The 25,053-nt window shown below is 39.2% G+C and overlaps 1 protein-coding gene and 1 long non-coding RNA gene across 2 annotated transcripts in view; one reads left to right on the top strand and one right to left on the bottom strand.

Moving 5' to 3' along the window:
• Positions 1-4,207: 4,207 nt before the first annotated feature.
• On the top strand, positions 4,208-15,727 carry LOC134478566 (uncharacterized). The gene is made up of 3 exons (XR_010051281.1): positions 4,208-4,322; positions 6,280-6,337; positions 15,363-15,727. It is a non-coding gene; the product is annotated as an uncharacterized LOC134478566 (long non-coding RNA).
• The window catches only part of Gxylt2 (glucoside xylosyltransferase 2), an 83,381-nt gene continuing 65,311 nt past the window's right edge, over positions 6,984-25,053 (bottom strand). Inside the window, exons 6-7 of the mRNA XM_063260252.1 lie at positions 18,229-18,401; positions 6,984-11,707 (exon numbers count right to left, since the gene is read on the bottom strand). Of these exons, the coding sequence (XP_063116322.1) occupies positions 11,525-11,707; positions 18,229-18,401 (356 nt within the window). The 3' untranslated portion in view covers positions 6,984-11,524. The remainder of the gene's footprint in view (positions 11,708-18,228; positions 18,402-25,053) is intronic.

The following is a 25,053-nucleotide window of genomic DNA, read 5'->3' as shown; positions in this document are numbered from 1 at the left end:
AAATAAAGAGGCCACTTTTACTTTTTCTCATATTCTGCTCCTTTATTGCTCAGAGAACCTAACAGGAGGTTGCACAACAGAAAAAGATATCCCAGAAGAAAAGGAAACAACAAAAACTTATGGCCTAGGAGAAAATTAAGCATAAAATAAATGTAAATAAAAGTTAAAAAAAATGAAATAGCTAATCCATGGGAAAACTTTATTACCTAATAATAAAAACAACTATTGATACAAGCAACAGTGTGGATAACATATGAAGCCAGGTCAAAAAACATGTAGTGTGTGACTCCACTTATGTAGAATTTTATAACACGCAAAGCTCATGGACAGTAATAGCAGTTTATGAGTTAGCTGGGAACAGATGAAAAGGATGAATTTAAACTGATATAAAAAGCCTTTTGTAGGTGATAGGAATATTTATTTTTAATGTGCAGATTGTTTCAGATAAGCCAAAAATTATCTAACCATACCTTTGAGCTCTAGGTAGTGCACTGTATTTCAATTATGTCTTCAAAAGTTGTACGAACATGTTAACAAGTAGCTAAACACAGAGCTATGTAAAGAAATAAAAGACACTCTAGTCTAGAACACAATGCATTTAAAATATATATCTTAAATCCAGGCACAGTGGTGCACCCTTGTAATCCCAGTACTTGGGAGGCTGAGGCAGGAGGGATGTTGTGAGTTCGAGACTAGCCTGGGCTACAAAGTGAGCTAAAAGCCAGCCTGACTATCTCAAAAAGAAAAACACCCACCCCAAACTCACATATATATGTACATATACATGTATATGTACATATATATGCCTTAAAGGGGAAAATAATGGACACTAGACCTTAAAATACTTGAGATTCTTTGGGCTGAAAACAAATCACCTATGTTGTTATTCAAAATATGGTTGAAATAATTGCTTTAGATAGAAGGGTACATGTTATAGACGTTGGATATGTAAAAGAATAATAATAAAATCCAGTGTCGAGAGAAGAATAAATAAGAGAGTATGAAAAGAATGCTGCTTCCCAATATTTTGTGTGTGGAGTAAATTTGGATTCTCCAAAATGGAAACATTTAGAATAAGGAGGAGGGCTGAGATGTAACTCAGTGGTACAGCACATGCCTGGCATGTGGGAGGCCCTGCATTCAATCCCTAGCACTGAAAAAACAAAATGAAGAGGAGAAATCCAAGGAAGGAGAAATCAGAGGGAAAGGCACGGAAAGGGGAGGAGGAAAATTATCTTCATAATTAGGAAACTAATATAGCCATATTACTTAAATTCAATCTTTACTCACATAATTTTACCAATAGCAGGCGATGAGATAAGGATCTGGTACATGCGTCTTCCTAGTGGTCCATCCAAATCTAGGGAAATGTTGGCAGCACAGTGTGGAGGAGAGGCAGGCAAGGCAAGAGGCCAGCAAAGAATGTACGGCACTGTCCAGGGAGTTGCTAATGAGGACACTTTGAGCTTCCTCCCACTGGGGAATGCTGAGACACAATTCAGAACCTGACAGCAAAGGAACCGGAGGTGTGTATTTACCAAGTATAGACAGTCAGTGGTGGAGGGCTGCTCTCAGAAAAGGTGTGAATTTCCCAATGCTTTCACCCTGCCCATAAGCATGTTGCAATTGAAAATGAGACCCTTCAGGCAGAGAGGAAGGAGCAGGGAATTAGAGCTGGAGCTGGTGTGCTTGGAAATATGTCTTAAGATAACAAGCAAGGACATTCTATGCTGATCATCTATTCATTATATGCTGGAAGTTGCAAAGTCCAAAAACACAGATGGCAGATTTGAGCAGCATAGACTCCAAAGTGCAACAAACCAACTACTTTCTTAATTAATTCTTGACTTCATCTAAATTCTTTTTTATTTTCTTTTTACTTTTTTTTATTTTGAAAGTAGTAAAATACAACAGAACAAGCCAATCGAGACAATGAAGTGAAATTGGTATAAAACTTCACAGCAGGTTACCAGGATAACAGTAACAAGTACCATAGTGTATCTCATTATCTTCACAATAGTTGTCCTTTCAATCAGGTATAGCAAAATCACACCAAAAACAGAACATTATAAAACCTATCAAAACAGAATATTGAATAGAGCAAAACAATTAATCAGAACAAAGCAAAACAGTGAAAACAATGTTGGCCTTCAAAGAGAAGACAGAAGGAAATCCCCCATATTTGCTATGTTGCATACTGTCATCCTCCCAAGAGATCTGGGGGATGGGATGTTTGATTCTCAGCTCACATCCTGGTAGGCTCACGGAAATGCTGACTGGTTCTCTTCCTGGCTCGCCCACCGCAGCCGCTTACCACGAAAGGAGGTGTGCGCTTACCAGGAAAGGAGGCATGGTGCCTTTTTGCTCAGCACTCTAAGTTCCTAAATTCTCTTTTTAGAGCACATCTTTTTAGTTTTGTTGTCTCCTATATAAACAGACACACATTCAGAGTATCAGGAAAATTTTATAAAAACTAGTGATTTTTTTTTTTTGGGTCTTTTTGAGACAGGGTCTTCCTTATGCAGTTCAGCCTGGCCTTGAGCTCACTTGTACCCAGGCTGGTCTCGATCTCACAACAATCCCCCAGCCTCAGCCTCCCTAGGGCTGGAATTATACAGCAACTATCGAATTTTAAAATCTAATACACCAAGGCGAATATCAACCCTTTTATTTTCCTTTAACTCTATGTACTTGTAATCATTTCTAATAATGACACTTTAAATGAAGAAAAATCCAATTTCCTAATATGACATTTACATTTGCTTTGTCATTTGAGCCAAATTAGCAATCATGAAAAAAGGAGGTGTTGCTGTTTTGATTAACCTTAACTGGTCGGCATGTAGGCAGACACAATCTGTATGTTATATACATGATATAAATTCTATTCAAACTAGGTGTGGTGGAGCACACCTGTAATCCCAGCACTTGGGAGGTTTAGGCAGGAAGATGGAGGATCACCATGAATTTAGATCCAGTCTGGGCTACATAGCGAGACCCTAACTCAACCAAAATAAAGAAACAAGGAAACAAACAAACCTTTTTGAGTATAGAAGTATGTAACTTCATGATTTTGACTATCATTTCTGGGAATCTATGGGAGTGTGGATCTGACTCTTTCAAGAGATCATGTTTACAATCTCGAATCCTCCATTTATATAGATCGCTGAATTATTTCCACTAAGGTCTTTATTTCTTTCTTTTTAAAAGTCGATGGTACTTCTCGAGAGAGAAAATATATATTATAGTTGTTTCAAAACAAACACCAGGAGAGCAATTTTCTTGCTGCTTTGACCCAATTGGCAATACAGTTTTTCATCTAAACATGGAGACAATGTATTTCTTCTAGGATGTAATGATTCTTTTGAAATGACATGGGATTTTAATAGCTAGAATAGAAGAATGTATAGTTTTAAATAAAACATTCATAGCCAGGCATGGTGGTACATGCCTGTAATCCTAGCACTTGGGAGGGAGGCTGAGACAGGAGGATGGCTGGGAGTTTGAGACCAGCCTGAACTACAGAGTGAGACCCTGTCTCAAAAAAGACTAAAACAATCATGAAAAAATTTTATTAAAATGATACTTTCCCTTTCCATCATCTGAGCCTTTGAATCCAGAACTATTTCTGGACTTTTCACTCATGAGTCAGTCCCCCTTTTTCCCCCTACACTAGCTGATCTGTGTTGTTATCATAATTTAGGCAGTTTAAGCTGTAGTAATTGGTACCAAGAGTACAGTGGTTTCCAGGCAGCCGAATTCCCAACAATATCCACCACAGAGCCATAAAGAACAGATTGTGGAAATAGTGTTTAAACACAGAAGAACTTAAATATCATCTGACCCAGCCATGGGTAAATAAATAAATCTCTAAGAAATTAAGTGACTCATTATACTTTCCATAAATGAAACTGCATAGGATATGCTGTTAGAGCTTAGTAACACCATTTACAGGAAAAATAGTTTTCAGGAATACTCAAGATCAGTATATTCTGTTATGAAGCTTCACTGATAAGCACTGGTCCTAGTTTGGGATGCAGTTGAATCATTTCATTTATACATTGTTATGGTTTATGTCTGTGGTCCCCAGGCCTCATGAGTTTGCATTGTGCATTTGTGATGATTCATTGTCTAGTGCTTGGATTGATGGTGTCAGTGCTCCACTCACAAAGGGGTGGAGCCAGGATGTGATGTAATGGCAGGAAGAAGGTGTGTCTTGCTCTTTGCTGGTTCCTGCTTGCTTTTTGCAGCCACCATGAACTGTGGCCCAGCCATGCCCGCCTGCCTTGGATCCAACTGAGTGTGGACTGAAACCTCCCAAAACTGTAAGAAATAAACCTTTCCTTTCCCAACTTGGGCTTCAGGTATTTTGTCTCAGCGATGAGTAAAAAGTAACTAAGACATACATTCCTTAAATATTCCCTGAAAATTAAAAATGTTAGTCATTGAAGCTTTGAAGTGTAGAGCAGAGAATAAAAGCGATGGAATTCTGGTGTGGCTGAAAAGATAAGAAGTATGAAATATAAATGACCTTTATTTTAAGAATGTGGGGAGAGACCCCCTGACCCTCCGGGGTCGCCGGGGGCTGGCATTCTGTCGGACACGTGGAGTGGGGGCATACATGTAGCTTAGGTTTGGGGTGGTGCCTAAGGGGCATTAATGATGCACAGGTAACCAATTGGTATTCATTTCGCGCCACAGGTGAATTCCTAGGGGCAGGGAAGATAACCTCAAGATAGAGCTTCTTGGTTCAGCCTCCAAGGCTTTACCAGCTACTGTGTCCCGTCTGGGCCAAAATCTTTTCAAAAAGATGACGACTGTACCCCGAAGGAACTTTGTGTATACTGGGGAAGGTAACCAATGGACTTAAAAAGTTTTATATAAATAAATAATGTTTCAATAGATAGTACCTCCAAAAGTAAGTGCAGGGAGACACGTACAAACAAATATAAGAGGAAGACCTGCCCTCAGAAGGTGGGCCAGAGGAGGCATCCATAAGGAAATGAATGACATTTACATTGGGACCTAACACAGAGTAGACATTTGCTAGGCAGAAGAAAGTAAATGGTGAGGTGAACCATTGCAGAGATGTGCAAAGCCCCGTTGTATGAAACAGCTTCATTTCATCAGGGAAGAGAACAAAAAGAAACCAGAATATATGGAAATCAGTGAATTGTGGCGGATGTGAGCTCAGACAATAATTCAAGATGTGGTCAAGGAGGTGGAAAGGAGGTTTTCTAGACATCTACAAGTGAATCTGGCCAGGGGAGGCAGTACATGCATGTAATCTCAGCACTAGGGATGTTGAGGCAGGAAGATCACTGTGAATTTGCGGACATCTTAAGCTGTAAAATGAGTTTGAGGTCAGTTTGAACTATATAAAGATATTCTGACTCAAAAAAAAAGAAAGAAAAAAGAAAAAAAATTAATTTAGCCAGTATTCAATATTCATTATTCTCCTTCATATGTATCACTATAAAGTTACAAAGGCAAATTTCCTTACTTCAAAATACAGTCTTAAGAAAACAATCATGGAATAGATATTAAGGACTAGTATATGTGACATTCTCCTACATTCTTAGAACCAAACTTCTTTTATTTTTTAATCTCCTAAACATTTTACCCTCACTGTAGAACTGAAATGAATTTTGGAGAATATTTAATCTGAACTCAAACACAAGGAAAAACAGATTCTCTACTATTCTGGAGGTTACCAGCCACGACAGGACCAGCATTTGTGGGATCTGGACTGGTCCAAGCCAACAGGTTTCACTGTATCACAGCTTCCCAGCATAGCAGACAGGTTCCTGTAGTAGGAACATAGGCATGCTCAAGCAACAAGTGACATGTATCCCTGGACAGCTGGTGGTGCAGCCCCACATCCAACACTTTTAACATCATCATGTGATATTCAGTGAATTTTTTTCATGACTCGATTGTGCAGGGCTCAAGCACGGACCATAGAGACAACAGAGTGCTGTGTGGGGAGGGCTCAGTGCACTGCTAACTTGGCTTTCCGAGCCTGCCCCACACATTTAGCCAGGCTCCTCATGTATCAGACACTAGTGCAGGTGGTGAGTAAAACGCAGTGATTGCTGATGATAGCATTTTAACCTACCTCCATGTGTGTGCATCTGTAAGTGAATGGCATTTATTGTTATGGAGTAGATGTGTGTTTTCTTTTTAAATGCTTAATCTTGGACTTGTATTTTTAAAATGCTATAATAAAATGTGAAACAGTTTATTCATATATGTTAACTAAAAAATATATTTTATATGCAGCTCAAGACAATTCCTCTTCATTCGGTGCAGCCCAAGTAAGCCAACAGGTCGGACACTAGTGAGTATATTGCGCATTTACCACATGTCAAACACTTCATAATGTCATTTGATTTATTCCTCATGTCTGTCTATGGAAAGGGTCATCATCAGCCTTATTCCAGCAGTCCAAAAGGGTCTGGAAAGGTAGCCTGGGTCTCACACTCTTAGAACACAGTACAACTAGGATTTAAGGTTGGTTTTGTCCAAATGGATGCAGTACCTTATATACACCTCCACAATAATCTGAGGTGGGACCAGTTATTCTAGAAATCCATTTTCAAATACCTTTGCATTTAAAGTTTTTGTTTTAATCGTATAGGAGGAAACACTGTAGATGAATTGAGTGACTTGTTCTGATTTAAAGAAAAGATTAGGGCAGAGAAGGCAAACTCTTTAGAGCTTTCAGTGATAACATATAGCCCACCACAGCATGTCACAGGTTTGCCATCACTGGACTTGGGATTTTGGGAAGAAACATTTATATCAATTCAAAAGTCTTGGCACAGTTTAGGTAGTTTTGAAAGTATACTAGCTAACAAGTCAGGCTTAATTTTATTAAACATAATGCAGGAATGGGGAGGACACATTTTCATATTCTTCAAACTTTTTATCTCAAACACAAAACACCATTAAAGCCAAATAACATAAACTTTAAAGCATAGTAATTTTAGGAACAAAGCAAAACTTTAATGATTTTTAAAAAATAGACTAAGCTACTTAACTAAATATTTATTCACTTGTCAGGTTTAAATATCACAATGTCACATTATAATTTTTTAAACTTGAAATCTTACAAAGAAAAAAAATACATGATTCCAGAACACCACCAAAAGACACATATTTAAAGCTTTTAATTAAAAAAAAAGACAAAAGGTAAAACAGGAAGTGACATTTAAAAAGACAACACAGTAATTAAATCATACTTGAGTTTCATTTCATTTGCGGTAGTAACTCATTCTTTGGAGTATTCTTTTTGATGCTTATGTTTTTGCTAACAAAAATCACAAAAATAAAGTTTTCCAACATAAAAAATGCAGTAAGGGTCTCCTTGGGAGCTATAAACATGGGTACAGTTTTTCAGTGACAACATAAACATGTAAACCTGATGAAGCAGAAACTGCACCTGATTCTTACATGTTCACGCATATGCTGATACAAACATAAGTGCTTTATCTTGAAGACTCAAGAGAATTTTTCTAGTTTTGACCTGTGAAAAATAAAAACTAGGACAAAACTGTGTCTCTAGCAAAGAATGCTCCAGCTTTAAATACAAACAACACAATTATGCAATGATTTGACTTAAAGTTTGACTATAACTCAGTTACAGGCATGACAAACATTTGTCCAACTTTTTAAAAAATTTATTTATTTTTCGTCTTTTTGAGACAGGTCTCACTACAGTTCAGGGTGGCCTTGAGCTTACTTTGTAGTCCAGGCTGGTTCATCTTTTAATAGGAATATGGTGTGTATGTATGTACTATGTTGATTGTTTTTTTAAACTTCTAAAATACTCATCATGAAAGATCTGATCTAAATAACAGAAATTAGATCTGGCTCCCCAGGGATTCTCCATGTTGTATCACTGTCACTGGAGCTTGCATTGTAAACAGAAAGAGAAAGGTGGAAATGAAAGGGGAATATGAAAAAACAGAAGAAAAATAGACAGACATGAAAAAAGTTGCCTGCCATTCTAATAAAAAGGAGATAATGTGTATTTGCAGGAAACTCAACATATTTCTGAATTCAATATATTTCTGAGTTTGGTCCTGACATCATGTTTACATTGATTTGCCAAATACATGCCATTTGTCTTTTATATATAAATATCAGGCAATATTTAAACATAAACCTAAATTTGAATGAATGCTGTCCTGTTTGCAGGGTAGATCAAAATGATCATTCAGTTACTCAATCATTATTTGGTAATCGATCACTGTAAATTATAATACAAATAGCTTGGTGTTATTTGGCTTGCTTATTTTTGCTTACGTTATTGTCACAATAAAAGAAAATCCTCTTCAACCTCCCTGAGTCCAAGTAAATACTCATTTCAGTATCAAATTCAGCAAAAGTCAAATCAGTTTGAGATAGAAGGGATGACTATGAAACAATTTCATATAAATAGTAATTCTTACAGTATTAGGCCCCAAATGCTAAGTTGTCATTTTGGAAGTAGAAGAAAAACTCAGGGCAATTTTGTAGGCATTTATTTTTTAAATATTATCATTTTCAATGGAAGTCACACAATTTCTCAGATTTGTATTAGAGAGAGACTTAAAAAGCTATCAGCACTTCTAGTGGCTCTACTGTTGGAAGTTTCAACCTCCATGTGTACAAAATTACCAGCACATTTTGCTATTAGAAACTTCTTTCATCTTCCAATGGCGCTCCATAGTTGTACGGGTGAAACAAAATCTTAGACCAAATGAAAATGAGAGGAGAGAGAGACAAAAGGGAGGAGGTTAGGGAGAGTAAGAGAGGGAAAATGAGAGGAGGGCAGGACAGTAGGTCAGGACAGAACTAGCTCTCATTTTCCTCGCGTAAATTCAATGCACAATCTGAGGTTGTAATACAGCCAACCTCTGGCAAACTTCAGACCACAAATTGCATGTTTTAAAAGTCAGTTGAATTAAAATTTGTGGCTCCCATTTCTCAAAGGTGTTACCTTCTAAAGGTGTTTGCTGAAGATACCCAAGGCAGGGAAAACAATGACTCATGTAGAAAATAATTAGCACTTCCATGTAGAAGGCGTTGGTAAAGCAAATTTTCCACCAAACTCACCTCAAGTTTCAGGACATAGCAGGTTTATGATTTATCATTCTAGAATGTTCCAGAGTTCTATCATCAGTTGTTGGCAACCTTGCCTGCATATTCAGTGTGAGTAATCCTGGCTCTCATTTTAAAAAAGGAAAAAAAAAAAAAAGGAATTGTATTTGAAGTCCTTAAATCCGACTCCAAGTCTTTGAATTCACCAAAGGATTAAAGGAAGTTCTTTAAATCAGCCAGAATGTCTGAGCAACATTTGTGGGTCACTGGCCATTATGGACAGGTGGAAAGAAAACCATGCTCATATCCTGGCTCTTTCACTAAAACCCCACTTTTGAATATGTAAGATATATTTTCTCACAACAAAAGATAATTAAAAATTGCTCTGTATCCTCTGTGCACATACCATGGACACAAGGTCTACCACAAAAGATATAATGGATGATGTCACTGGTATGAAATGAGAAAACAATATGACAGCAAAGTAAGTATTTCACATCATAATGATAGATTCATTAACAAAAATAACCAAACACAGGCCATCCAGGTGATCAAAAGGAAAGTATGGGCTATTACCCTAACATTTTAGATTTAAATTTGTCATAACCATAATTGTGCCACATAATAACATTAGCTGATATTTATACATTTCTATGTAGCACTCAGATTTTTATACACTGCACTTTTCTCAGAGTAAGAGATTTTCTTTAATACAGCACCTATGATAGTCTACTGTATTCTGTATATATATTTACAAGAACAAAATTGTACTTTTTATTTTATACTTTCAGATTGCTTTTAATGTATGATAAAACATATTCAATACTTTTATTTTCTGTAAAATAGGATGCATCTCACACAGACTTTATAAAAAAGCAATTATACTCCTATAATTCCAGTACTCAGGAGACTGAGGCAGGAGGATTCATACAAGGTTGAGGCCAGTCTGGGCTCCATAGTGAGTTCAAGGCCAGCCTGAACTACATGACAAGATCCTGTTTCAAAAAAAAAAAAAAAAAACAAAACAAAGAGAAAGGAAGGAAGGAAGGTAGGAAGGAAGGAATAAGAAGAAAGAAAGAAAGAAAGAAAGAGGCAGGCAATGGTAGAGTATGTTCAATTCTTGTGTTACAATTTCCTTGTTTACCTAATGGAGATGACATAGACCCCTGCTAAGTTCACTAGGCTGTCAGAAATATGAAAGAGGTCATTTATGCAAAAGTAATTTAAGATAAATAAAATATGCAAAATGCCCCTATGCTGTACCAACCTTCTGAGTAACTAGGGATTAAGTCAAGACCCTTTGGGGAATAGAATATAGAACTTCCTCTACTGTCCTAGGTGATAAGCCCTGCAATGTTTCTTTGCTAACAGCTCCTAGAGGAAAAAGACCTTTCTCAGGCTGGTAAGAAATTCAAGTTTCTTGCCAATGGAATTAGCTGTACTATTTACTTTGAACACATTAAACCTGACGTTAGTCTGTAGATTTTTTGACCTGTTGTCCAAGAATTCAAAGGAGAGAAATGAGTTCTCCTTTTGGCAGCACATTTACTAAAGGAGAGAAATGATCACTCATAGCAAGGACTTAAGAGATCAAGTGTTTTTGTGTCAGGACAAACATAAAATCATATCTCTTTGCTAAAGAAATTTCTTGGATTTGATAAAATTATTGAAATTTTCTTTCAGATGTTATTGTTGTATAGCAACTTCTGCTGAAATAGTCCTCCGTGAATTTAAACAATTTTCGTGAGAAATGCCCTCAGATACATGCTTTATCTTTTAACACTGTCCAATTAGCTGAAATTTGAATGCTTGTCCCAGATAAACATAAACATAATGATCTTGTCAAGCTTTTTAATCTTCTACGTAAGAAAAAATCTCAGTGTTGAGGCATACTTTTACTGAGACTGCCTGTTTTTAGTATGTGTTATAATAGGAGATACAGAAGGTAGGAAAAAAAGATGTGGGGGTGAAAGGAAATACAGTAAAATGGTAATAATCTTTTCCACAGATTGGTAGAATTATGATGGCCCTAATCTTGACTTTGGCCCCTGATCTCTTTGTATTGATTTTAAAACAAAGGTGGGAGAGAGCGAGTTGCACGGAAAGAGCCTCAGGAGTACTGGAGAAATATAACACCCTGGGTACGGGTGAAAGGGTCCCAACACTGAACAGGTTGGAAAGCTCTCAAAGCTTCCTTTTCATTGTGAGCATATCCTGCTGGAGCAATGTGAAATAGGTTCTTTAATTTTTTTTTCCAAAACAGAGTTAGAAAAAAATGAAGGGAAAACATTCTCTTCGAGGGGCAACTAATTCAGCAAAATTTTACCAGTCAGTACTCATGAACACCATAAAATATTCACACAGAAAGATCCTGGTTGCATAAAGATTAATGTTTCCTTGGTCACGAGATGTCTAATTGACTTGCAACAAGACAACATATTCAGTGCATGTAGTTGGGGCCGACGTGGACGATGACGTGCCTCTCATAGGCCCTTTTCATTGTTTTCTCAATTTGCTTCAGAAAAACCTGTGGGATTCGTCCACAAAGAGTGTGCACAGTTTCCAAAAACTTCAGCTGGAGAGGGTAATACATGGATTGAAAGAGATTGTCTTGAAAGGGAAACTGTATGATGATTAGAGAGAGAGAGAGAGAGAGAGAGAGAGAGAGAGAAATTTTTAGAAAGTTTATTTTACTCATTGAGATGCCACTGAAAACATGAATCACTTTTACTAACAACACAAGTGCTGACTGAAAGCATGTAGGCACAGTTTTGCATGCATTAATGAAAGGATTTCTAAGGACCTAACTTCAAATCTTCACCGGGCAGTACAGCCTCACACAGTAATTTAACCTCTCTGGATCTAAATTTGTTTACCACTTAAAAAAAAAGAAAAGAAAAGAAAAGAAAGAAAATAAACAAAGATGAAGCTGGGCATAGTGGTGTATATTTGTAATCCCAGCACTAGGGGGGCTGAGGCAGGAAGATCCCTGTAAGTTCAAAGCCAGCCTAAGCTACATAGTGAGTTCCAGGTCAGCCTGAACCACACAATGAAACCCTGCCGCAAAAAAGGGGCTGGGGATTTAGCTCAGCAGCATGAGCACCTGCCTTGCAAGGAGGCAGTCATGAGTTCCATCCCAGGTACCGATTAAAAAAAAAAAAGAGAAAGATGATGTAGTTGGGTTGTTAAAGTTCTTAATATCTGAAAATAATGATATCTCTAAGGGGGAGACAGTCTATACAAAACAAGTTTATGCTGAGCAGAAGCAAAACTCAGGTAAACACTCACTTGACATTGACTTCTTCCTATTTTTTGTTGCTGAGGCAATCTTTATGAAGCACCTTTAGGGTACATCTATGACTATCTCACAAAGCCCAGAGTTTAGCAATTGCTAGTGAAATTCATTGGCAATGATTTTTTTTTTTTTTTTTTTTTGAGACAGGGTCTCTCTATGCAGTTCGAGCTGGCGTTGAACACTCTTTCAGCCCAGGCTGGTCTCCAACTTCTACCAATCCTTCTGCCTCAGCCTCCCAAGTGCTGGGATTACAAGCATGCACCACCATGCCTGACTGGCAAAGAATTTTATTTTAGTAATTCTGGTGCCAATTTTTGTTATGTTTTATTTTGAGACAGGTCTTATTATTTAGTTCAGCCTGGCCTCAAACTCACGATGATCTTCCTGCAATAGCTTCCCTGAGGACTAGGATTGTAAGTGTGTACTTTCAAATCTAGCTTGCTGCCTCCTTCCTCCTAGCATTGGACATTTGTGGTGTTTTTGTTTTAATCCTGCTTTCTCATGGGCTACATCTATGAGGCATATTTTCCAAGACAAATTCCTTGTACTATTTAGTCATGAGCACATGTCAAAATTTATCATATTTTGGGGAAAAGCCACTAGGACATGAAGTCAAAGATTTTATTCTTGGCAAAGACATTTTACAAGGAAAGACCAGAGAGGAAAAAGAAAAAACAATAGTTAAAAAGCAGGACATACAATAGCCTGAGAGCAGAGTGGGTGGGTATCTGATTTCCTAGTGTAAATTTTAGGGCCTTTAAAGGTCATCAATCATTTCAGGAAGTTTAACAGAAATGCAAATTTCTTCCCAGAGATTATGTATGACTCAAGAAAGTTCTGTCTCCTGATTAGGACTGGGACACTTTTTCTTTTCTAGCACAATCTACCATTCATAACCTCACCCCACCCCTCACCCACTCAAACCAGGCTGAAATCTGTCATTTTCACCACTATGCCCCCAATAAATGGAATGCAATGAGTGGAAAGCACGCAGCCAACTCCTTTGCTCTCCTATCCCCAGCCCATGAGCAAGCCTTGGAAACTCTGCGACTGCCTTCCCAGAACTTGCTTCTCTCTCCTCTTCCCAGCCCATCTCCACCAGCACCGCTGCAATTAGTCTAGCAAACCCCCTCTTGCACCACTTCTGCCAAGTTATAAAGGGAATATTTTTCAAGCATAAACCAGAGCTTGTCACTCCCTCTCATTTGTTCAACTCTTTCCTTGTTTTGAAGGCTAAAGCGACCCAGAAGGTTCCCCTCTTTTCTTCTTACCTAGCCAGCCATTCCAGTCATGGTGGTCTCCACCAAGTGCTTTAGACACGACAAATTCATCCCTCCTCAAGAACTTTCTGAGGAGTTATTTCTTCTGCTTCCATGATCTTCTTGGGTTTCCTCAATGGCTACCTCTGCCTAAGTCCTAAACCTCCAGAGGTCTTTCTTGATGGCCCTCAATATAGGGACATGAGCTCTCCTGGCAATCCCAAGACTCTGCATCCACCCCTTGGCTCATCTCACTCCTCCTTAATATCTTTCACTATCTGGAGGGATTTTTGTTGTTCTTTGTTTATGAGTACCATCTGCCTTCCCCCACCAGCACATTCTTTCACGTTTCATTTCAAGAAAATGGGATTTGAAGTGAAGGCGTCTAGGCCCACAGCCAGGCTCTGACGGCTACACCACGGGTCACAGGACTGTAAAAGGCGGGGAAACATTTTGTGATGAATCTTTTTGTATTCACTCATATTTCAGTTTTGGAATAGCGATTTTCCTGATTGAAAGGCCTGAATGAAAAAGATCTTTTTAGGTTGATCTGAGGAACACTGATTAAGCAGAATCACACACATAAACATACACACACAAAGTTATTTGACCCTCTTTCTGATCCCACAGAAAACAAGATGAGTTGTATCTCAAGACCCACAATTGCTCAATTCCAAACTAGGGCTGACACATTACAAAAGAAAACAGAGAGTGTTTGACACACTCACAGCTGCTACACATTTACTTACCCTCCCCCTGTAGGCCTGAATGGATTTCCCCTAGAGTCACTGTTTTAATATTTAAATGTAAGAATACCACTGAGTACAGAACACATTTTCTATGCAATTTAACCATCTAGCCTTTGAAAATCAAACAGTGGGAAATACAAGAGAAGAAAGAACTGTTAGCATAGATGTGTACTTTGTTCTTTACCTGAACAAAAGACAACCCTGGGATTTCCAGAGCTGGAATCCCCTGGGACTCTCCCTAGCAAAATGTACACAAAAAATGTATTAGTAACCAAGGTATTCACCCCACGCCTCACTCAGGACAACCCTCCCTGTGAAACCCCTAGGTCCTTAAGAAAAAAAGTCTCTAATGAAGCCAATACTTTATGTTAGAGATTTGCAAACTTTTTCCATAAAGGGAGCCAGTCTAAGTACAGTGTGTTAGACTTTGTGAGCCCTCTAGACACTACCATAATCAATCATCTCTACTATTGCAGCACCAAAGCAGCCACAAAGAACACATGAATAAATGTGTCCCATCATGTTCTAATATGACTTCACTTATGAATGCAGAAATTTGTATTTATATCCTTTTCTCATGTCATAAAATATTACTCTTATATTTATTTATTTATTTATTTTTTGTACCGGGGATTGAACTCATGACCTCATACTTGCCAGGCAGGCACTTATGCCGCTGACCCAAATCCCTGGCCTTCTTCTTTTAATTTTTTCCGACTTAAAAATATAAAAAACATTTACGTCTATGTCTTGGAATTACAATTTGAAGAGAGTAATCAGTGAAAGTGCCTGCTCTTCATCTTCTCTCAGCATCTTAAGGGAAAGAGAAATGCTGCTGTAAGTGTGGGAGGCAAAGCTTCAGAGGTAGCACTTGACATGACTTTAGGTGGTAAACCAAAGTAAAGTTCTTTCACTTCCTATTTATGGCAAGAAGATATTTCACATATGTCTCTAACTCCTCCTTAACACTTGCAGGTCCGTTTCTTCAAAGAAGTAAGGGTGGCCCACGTTCTGAGAGGCCCCACTCAATGCCAAAAGTTTATACAACAGCCTTTCTCCATCTGTGGGGGATACATTTCCAGACTCCTAGTGGATGCCTGAAACCATGGACAGAAACAAATCCTACTTGAATGACTGAGAGGCAAGTAAATATATGCTGTGGATATACGTGACAAAGGAATGGTTGGCATCTTGGGCTGGACAGAATGGCTGGGGTGAGATTTCATCAAGCTACTCAGAGGAGCATAAATTTAAAACTCATTATATATTTACTTCTGGAATTTTCCATTTACTATTTTGGGCCATGGTTGGGCATGCTAATTGAAACTATAGAAAGCAAAACATGGGTAAGAGGGTACCACTGTATTTTATTTCCCAGATCCAACAATAAACTATTATAGGCCTTGTCTGGAAGGCCTTGAAGCTGCCCTTTGAGGTCAGATTTGGTGGCTAGCCAGTGTACTGCAGTTTTTTCAAGAGAGTTGCAAATGAGGACATAGGCCTCTGCCCCACACCAGCCACCATCAAACACAGATCTGCACTTCTAGCCCAGGTTTCTACATCTGGAAGTACTTTTCTGCACTTTAACTCAGTACTTTTCTCCTCCTATCCCTTTAGCCTCCTCCAACCCCAGCCTTATCCCATGGGTCCATAAAGATGCCGTGTAGTCTTTTGTTTGGGGCTCCTTGTCAGTAAGAAGATTCCCACAGTCTGTGCTGCATGCACTTGACCTCACCAGTATTCCATTGAAGGGAGATCCTGGAATACTGGTGTGATACTTAACTGTGGTGTCAGTTTGAATAAGAAATGACTAGCAGATTGGTTTAACACAGTTCTGGGTGAGTCTGGATGACTGACTGATGATGGAAGATTTACCCCGGGTACAGGTGGTATCAGCCAATAGGCTTGTAGCCTGGTTGGAATAAGAAAGGAAGTTTCACTTCTGCTTCTTTAGAGGAGTCCAGTCTTCACCACTGCCTTTGGATGTCCATCTCCAGGCTTCCAGCACAGGCTCTTCAGCCTTCCAGTTTAGACCCTTTGGCTTCCCTCATAAATACAGGAGTACCAGGTCTTCAACATTTGATAGATCCTCTGTGTCTTCAGTGTGCAGATGGCCCTTTTGCATTCTTCCACACTAACTCTGCAGGCGGCCAGTGAAAGGCTGCCTTGTAAAATTATTTATCTATCTATCTATTCATACATACATAAAAATATGTACTACACATGTAAATATATTTATAATATATATATTTTTAAAACATATAAAATAATGTGTATACATACACACACACACACACACACACATACACTCTTTTCCTCTAGTGAACCTTAACTGATCAAACTGTGGAGCAGAGTTTCTTTTTGTCTCATGCTGCACTGTTGCAGTTACACAGATAAAGACTTGATCACTAATTTCCATCTGGCTTCTTGTTCTAATTGGCCACCTTGACACCTGATATCTCAAGGGTTTGGAAGCTGGCAACCAGGCAACATCGTTAGCTTGAACAGAATAATCTCTTTTTGTTTTTATTGTGCTTGATTCTACTGTGGCAAATGATACTGTTCTCTTTCTGATATGAGATTTCCTCCTATTTGATAAAAAATGAGAGGTTGGTATGAAAATATTGAGTGGATTTACACTGGAGATGGTGGCATGTGCTTATAATCCCAACACTTGGAAAGCTGAGCTAGAAGGAATATGTGGTGGACTGATAGCTGGTGGTCAACTTGTAATGCCCAGCTGAACTGAATTGGCATGGTGCGGGGCGTGTAGGGCACACCTGAGGATTGTTGCCAGTAACATAAAAGGTGAACTGGAGAGGAAGAAGTAGGTACTACTGGTTCTCTGGAGGCCCCTGTTGTGCTGACTTCCCTGATATGAACTTGGCTGCTCTCATCCTTGGAGGAGCTTGGGATTCTGCTATCCCTGAGGATGGCTGTGATGCTTTTCAGGGGAGCTTTGGTCTTTACTTTGAACATTGCTTCCTGGCCTCAGTACAGACCCTTCAGCCTGCTGACACAGACCCTTCATACTGCTGGTACAAACTATCTAGTTTCCACCAGAGCAGAACTATGAAACATACTTGCATGAGACATTGTCACGGGCTTTAGGTTTTCAGCTGGACTCATACAGGACACTGTCATGGGATCTAGGCCCTTAGCTGAATTCTTTGAGTCTCCAGTGTGGAGACAGATTTCCTGCACTCTTTTCTCTTTGACTCTTTGGATGACTATTATAAATAATCCTATAAATTAGGTGTCCTATATTAAATTGTTCTCCTTGTGAAGTCAAGAATGGTCTGGACTAGGTAACAAGACCCTGTTTCCAAAATAAAAAACCAGGGGCCAGGGATTTAACGATTTAGCTCAGCAGTACAAGTGCCTGCCTGGCAAGTGTGAGGTCATGACTTCAATCTCTGGTACCAAGCAAAACAACAACAACAACAAAAACCAAGCCAGGCCTGGTGGCTCACACCTGTAATCCCAGCACTCTGAAGGCTGAGGTAGGAGGATCCTTGCAAATTTGAGACCAGCCTGGGCTACCAAGTGAGCTCTATGCCAGTTTGAGCTGCACAGGGAGACCCTGTCTCAAAGAAACAAAAACAAACAAAAAAAAACCCAAGCCAAAACCAAAGCGAACAAACCCAAAAATGATGAATGTAGGACAGAATTAGGTGCTAAGTGGCTCTAGTGATGATGATACAGGGGACTGATGATGGGCAAACTGGCATAGCTCATAGCTTTGGGAATATTTGGTCTTAAAAGGCTTGATGTTCAAAATATCCATACTGGTTCATGCTGGTAAGCACACGTGTGAGAATGGTCTCAAGGGCACACTTACGTCCCGAATGGCTTCATAGAGCGCTCTGAAGGTTGGCTGCTTGTCGTCATGGTACACGCCCCGGTTCCCGTGAAGGACAGACACGCCCTCCCGCTCAGCCTCCTTGCAGTTGCTCCCATACATGCAGTGATCGGGACGGTAGTTCCACTGGCAGGGGAACACATAGAGACACTCTGGGGGTGACAACACAAAGAGCCACAGTCAGCGCTGGCTCTCATTCGTATGTCTGGCAATCACACTTAATGTTTGCATAAACTGCACCATATGTGATTCCAGTGCACCGGAATGTATGACTCAGACCAAATGTTGTCACTTTTGCCAAAATTTTGGATGAAAGAGGATAAAAGGTAATCAAGTTCCCCCAGGAGAATATAATTATCATGTATCACGAACTTACAGATTCCTTTAAATTCTGAGATCAAGAACCTATTATTAATGATGTAGAGTTTATATTAAAATAATGACAACAGTATATATGACATGAACACAGACCATTATATTAAAATAATGACAACAGTATATAGAACATGAACACAAACCAGGGTTCAGACAGTCTGGGTCCAAAGCCCAACCCTCTCACTCAGAAACAGAAATCTAGGTAGCCACTTTGTGTTCTGTGCTTTCATTTCTTCAACTATAAAATGGGAATAAGAGGACTTCCCTCTTATTTTGATAATTAAATTTTAAAAATACGTGGAGAATGTAGCAGTGTGTGTAGCACACATTAGGGTTTAATAGTGTTAATATTCATACTCTGCAAGAATTTTATGAAATGGGCAGGGCTACAAAATAGGAGTCAAGATGGAAGCAAAGATTTGTGTTCAGATTAAAAGCAAAAATAAAAACTAAAACTAAAAACATTTATGATAGCAAAAGGAAAAATCCAAAGTGAAAAACAAAAAAACCCTCTGACATGGTGACTTATGCACTGTGCTATGTGTGTGCGCACATGTGTATACATATGTGTTTGTATCCCTAAACAAGTGTTTCTTTTCTTCAGTATGGAGTACTTAACCCAGAGTCCTTGTCAATGAGCATATCCATAGCTCAAAAGCCATATATGGCTCAAAAGAAACTATATCCCCAGACCTTCTTTTGAGCCAGGATCCTGCTAAGTCACAAAGTTGCCCAGGCTGGGCTCAAATTTGTGATCCTCCTGCCTCAGATTCCCAAAGTGCTGAATTACAGGCATGCACTAACTTACCTAGTACAAGAGGTTCTTAACCCGGAATGTTCCATCCCCTCACTCATACCCCTGAGGCTATTTAGCAATATTTGGAGGGGGACACTGTTGGCTATTGGTTGTTATACATGTGGCAGGCTGGGACTGGCACCTGGTGGGTCCCCTAAACATCCTAGAGGGAGCAGCGGTGCTCTCTACACCCTACCATGAACAAGACAGCACCCCAGGACAGTTGTGCTGACACAACTCTGCTTTAATCCTACTGGACTCGGAAGATGTCTTTGGTGACTAAGATTACTCAGCAATAAATTCACCCTCACCAACTGTTTCTGGGAAGATAATATGTAACCTATTAACTGGTGATTTCTTACTGTATATTTTTTTTCTTGAAATTCTCTATTACTTGTACCCTTTTACTGCTTTGTTTTTTCATGTCCTTTCTTTTTTTCTCTTTAAATAAAAAAAAATTCACCCTTACCCCAGCTTACTGGCTCTCCAGTTTAATAACTTTCAGGGACCAGAGGAGACTGGATCAAGGGTCTCTACACACATGTCACTGATCATGAGAAAGATCCAGTGAGAGAGTACAGGAAGATTACAGCAAAACAATCACACTATAGGAAACAGCGCTTCAAGATGTGCTTGTTTGCAGGGTTGCAGGGTTGCAGAAAGCTTCAAATGGAAAAAAAAATGACAAGATCATCACATTTCTCCACAGATTGCATATGATGTTTCTGTGGATCATTCTTTCACAAACCTGAAGTATCCAAGACCCTTCTATTAAATCCAAACTGTCCACAACACACTGAGATTTTCCTCTTCTTGGAAGGACTCCATCCCAGCACTCTTCTTTTACTTACCTTTACCTTTTCATTCAGAGACACATAACGTAAGTGGAACAGAGTAGTGGCCATCCTCAAGTCACACGAGCTAAATTTGAACCCAGCTGCTCTATTAGCTGTGTGACTTTTCGGCACAGGGAGTCAGTGTGAGGACTAGAGTATCTCAAATTGCTTTTAAACTGTCTTTTGTATGCCAGTAGCTTCTTTTTGCATCCAGATGGGTTATAAGACCCCTATATGATACTCATCTGGATACCTGCAAAAGTTCCCCACTAAATAAACTGTCTTGGAATGAATTTCTGTTTTTATAAATATATTGATAAAACCAAAACCATTTATTGAGTGCTGACTATGGGTACTATGTACAAAGCCAATAATGAAAAAGTCCAGTCCTTGCTTTTATGAAGCTTAAGGCCTGGTAATGCAGGTTTTTGTCTCTGGGACTGTATAACAGAAGGAGACAATTTCTCTTTCTGCAGCAGCCCTCAAGAAATGAGCCCAGTAATGGACATTCAATAACAGAGGACGAAGTAGAAATGGTGTAAGCATTGGAATCAAACAAATATAGGTTTTGATTTGGCTTCTATCCCTTCCTAGCTGTATAATCTTGGTGAGTTACTGAAATAATTGACCCAGATTGAGAAGCAGTACAGAAGGCAAATTCTCTAGACTTAAACCCCAACTTCCCCATGTGTTAGTTATGATGCAACAACAAAATGCCCAAGATGGCCAGCTCTAGAGTCAACCCGTTGGGTTGGGAAACAGAATGCTGTCACTACCTGAGTCTATTTAAATTAACATAATTTTTCTGCACTCCGGTGTCATCACCTATAGAATGGGAAGAATCAAACGTATTAGCAGTTCATCAGATCTGAAGAAGTATTAAGTGAATTCATTAACATACATACTTGGAAGAGTGCCTGGCACATAGAAAGCACAAAATAAATGTAAGTAATGATATTACTATACTTATAACAAGACTATTGCATTAGGTTGCTGAAAGGATACAACAAGATAATTTAAGCTAAATGGGTCTAGCATAGTTTCTGTGATAAATGTTCACTCTAATTGCTTCCAGACATGCAGGCAGCCAGTCATTCTGGGCTTTTTATGGGTCAGAGATCTCCCTGAGAATTTAATAAAAGGTTTAGACCTTGACTTTAGGAAACTACTACTGGGAGCATATAAAGACCTTCAAAGAACATTTGCCTACAAGTTCAGGGATTTATAGATCCCCTAAAGCCCAGCTGAGAAGCTCAGCTGTTGAAACTCAAATATGAAATAGAATTCAAGACAATTCATTTTCACACCCCCTTCTAAATTTCGCACAGCAAGAATGCAAGCTATATAATCAAAACAAGTATTTGTTCACCACATTACTGCAAGGTGTTGGTGTCTCAGGTTGATAAGGTGCTGCCCAGCCCTCAAGGGATTTACGCTTTTGTAAGGGAGATAGTATGAAGTGTGGCCAAAATGAACATGTATTATCAGGGCTCGGAGGAAAGAGAGTTCATTACTGCAGGTGAGATGTAAAATTTCATTTAAACTCTGAGTTTTAGTAAGGGCGAGGTTCTGACAGAAGCAGAAATGTGGAAGAACATTTGGGGAGGAGAAAATAGCCTGATCAGGGTAAAATGTCTGGAAATTACAGTGTCTTTTAGAAAAAATAAGCTATCTTAGTTTTGCCAGAGCAAAGCCAGTCTCTTCAAAGAGGGTATAAAAGTTGACCTATATTACTTTGGCTTAAAATATTCAAGACACAGAAATCTCTATCTGGTGGCAAGTCATTAACTCTGGTTCTAGATTATGAAGAAAAAAAAAGGTGGAGGAGGTTTCTTTTTTGAAAGAAGATGGGATAGCTCAAAAGACTGGAAGTACAACTGATAGGGGCAGGAAGCAGGACAGTTCCAGAGCTCCAGGGACCTGGTGACCTCATCAGGAGCCTCACCAATGTCAACTTTTCAGTGCTGCTGTCTGCATGAACTACCCTTGAAGTCCACTTTCTGCTCTTGAGCTCCCAGACCTAGGCTCCCAGGAGATGGTCTGACTGGTTTAATAGGAGTTATGGGAGGGCAGGGCCCAAGATTACTTCCAATGGGGAAAAAGTAATTTCCCTAAGGACAATGGGGCGCTGCTCGTCAAAGACAGGAAACCAACAATGCATAACTAAATGTGTCTGATATGACTTTAATTCACAGATATACCCTGCATGGGATGGCCTTTGAAATCCTCATTTTATGAACATGTTTGAGAGGTTGGGCAGAAGATGGAAACCTATACAGATCAGCTAATGAACATGAAAGTGGCCAAATGATGGTCATTTGGCATATGATCTATTAACCTGTTTTGAAATGAATCTGTTTTAAGCACGATTGTCAGGGATGCCAAAGCTTGCTATTTATTTTTATTTTACTGTATTTGTTTTCTCTTGTTTTTCAAGATAGGGTTTCATTAGTTAGGCAATTCAGACTGGCCTTGAATTCATTATGGAGCCCAGCCTGGCCTCAAACTCACTACAATCCTCCTGCCTCTGGCTCCAGAAGCTGGGATTATAGGCAGCTGTGCCTTACCATGCCTGGCTAAAATATCTGTTTAAAAAAGATAGCAGCTGGGATCAGTGGTATACACTTGTAATCCCAGAATTTGGGAGGCTGAAGCAGGAGGAGGATCACTGTGAATTAGAGGCCAGCCTAGGTTACATAATGAATTCAAGGCCAGCCTGAATCACACAGCAAGCCATTGTCTCAAAAGAAGAGAAAAAGAGAGAGAGAGAACACATGGAATTGTTCAGGTTGTTTTACTGCCAATGAAATAATGGTTTTAAAAATTCCCAATCCCCAAAATAAACCACTACAATTTCTTAAAAAAAAAAAAAAATGAAGTCAACCCCTTTTGAGGTCCTTGGTCTTTGCTATTTTTCTTCCAGTTGTATATAAAGAAACTCAGCTGATTATCTGTATGTCTGAAGTTCCTCAATGAGACCTGTAGCAGTCTACATTTATTTCTAGAGTTTGCTTGCTAACTGCAAATGTGAATTCACTGCTCCTTACCTTTCTGATTTTTTTCCACTCTTGGTGTATCTGAGATTAAAGAAAGGGCGCCAATGATCATGAGAGAATGAGAACAAGACCATCACGTAAGGCCATGGCAGAGACTTGTCCCACCACATGACTGTGGGACCTGCTGCCTGTGGTCCCTGGCTCCCGCCTCCCCTGCCCCCGACAGAACTTTACTGCTTCTACTTGGCCTCATTATCTACACTTGGCTGGCTTCATTTTCTCCCCTACCCACAGCCCATTTTTCTAGAAATTGCCTCTGAAGAAGAAGCATATGTTCATTTTTTGAGAGAGGAAAATGTTAAATAACTTTGCCCCTCTGGTCCCTTATGCCTAGGTGAGGATGGTCTTCACAGTTGTCCTGAGCTGGGCCAATGGGTCTGTCTTTCTCTTGCCAAGAATATGAATTAGGAAACATCAGTGCACTATTATTATTGGTTATGGACTTGCACAGTTGTATTGACTTGGGACTGATAATTGGGCTAGGTCTTGGGCAAAGGCTGAGAATGCTGAGAGAGACAATGGAATCAGTCATTCAGAGAAGCAAGGAAGATAGAACATGATGTCTCTGAAGGCTGAAGAAATTGCTTTAGTCCTGAGCACCTTCCCATGACCAATTGTCACAAAGGTTGGCTTGGCCTGATTGGTCATGTGTGATCCTAGACTCTTCTATCTAATCTCGCTTAGCTGGTCTGAATGGAATTTGGATCCCTGAAACCTAAGCACATTCATGCCAATATATCTTCCTAGAGAGAGTTCTTTCTGGGCTCTTGTTAGATTTACCCCTTTTATAGAACTCTGATCTTCATTCAATCTCACCTGTCAAAATGTGAGCTCAGAATTTTAGCTTGGGTGAGATTCCCTGGGTTGCCTTCCCAGAAATATCCCACAGGACAAGCTACTTGCACAGCTCTCATAGGCTTTTCCTGTCTCCTCTTGAGTCTGTCTGTCGCCTAGCATTGCAGTTGTATACCCACACGCATTTACTACCTAATTATAGCAAGAGTTTTAAAACATTTTTTAGTTAATGACTTTTAAACACATTTTATGAAGCAGTGTTAGTGGCTACAGAAGACTAATAATAACATTCCAGACATGTGCTGCAGGTTTTAAGCACATTGCTTCATCCATAGCAACCCAAGGAATCATAACAATAAACATGTTTATGTCCTGTGTGCCAGCCAATATTGACTCCCGCTCTCCTTGCCAAGGATAAAGGTGACAAATCTTCTTTTTTTTCTTTTCAAATATAGGTGGCCCTGGGTTACAAAAAGTGCTCAAAAAATATAAATGAAGAAAAACTTTAAAATGAGATGGTATCACTGGCTTTTCAGTTCCAAAGATTACACATTTAATAAACTACCTGGATAAAGTGTGAAATAGGAAAATCAAATATAACCATACAAACAACAATTAGTAAGTTTACCAAAAGCTGATCTAAAATTTGGTTACTTGCTTGTTACAACCATATAATTATTTTAGAATATATTTTACCTAGTAGGTGCAGAAGCCATCAAACTCAGCAGAGGTCAGCCCCAATCACAGGCAAGGGCTTGTGTCTAATTGTAAAGCTGCCCCAGAAGGCCTCTGAGCATTATTTACTCACTGATAATGTCATCCTCCAATAATCTGCAACAGCCTAAGAGGATTTCTGAGTAAGCAACCGTGCGAATCTTTTGAATGCCTCAGTCTGGGAATATGGATGGCAAGGCTTATATCAGGTAGCTTTAGCTATACAACAGAG

The sequence above is a fragment of the Cavia porcellus genome, unplaced genomic scaffold (genome assembly GCF_034190915.1).
Source record: "Cavia porcellus strain 051 isolate PalLab524CR breed Dunkin Hartley unplaced genomic scaffold, mCavPor4.1 scaffold_13, whole genome shotgun sequence".
Taxonomy (NCBI): domain Eukaryota; kingdom Metazoa; phylum Chordata; class Mammalia; order Rodentia; family Caviidae; genus Cavia; species Cavia porcellus.
Note: the sequence above shows the minus strand (reverse complement) of the source record. Positions and strands in the feature narration are given on the sequence as shown.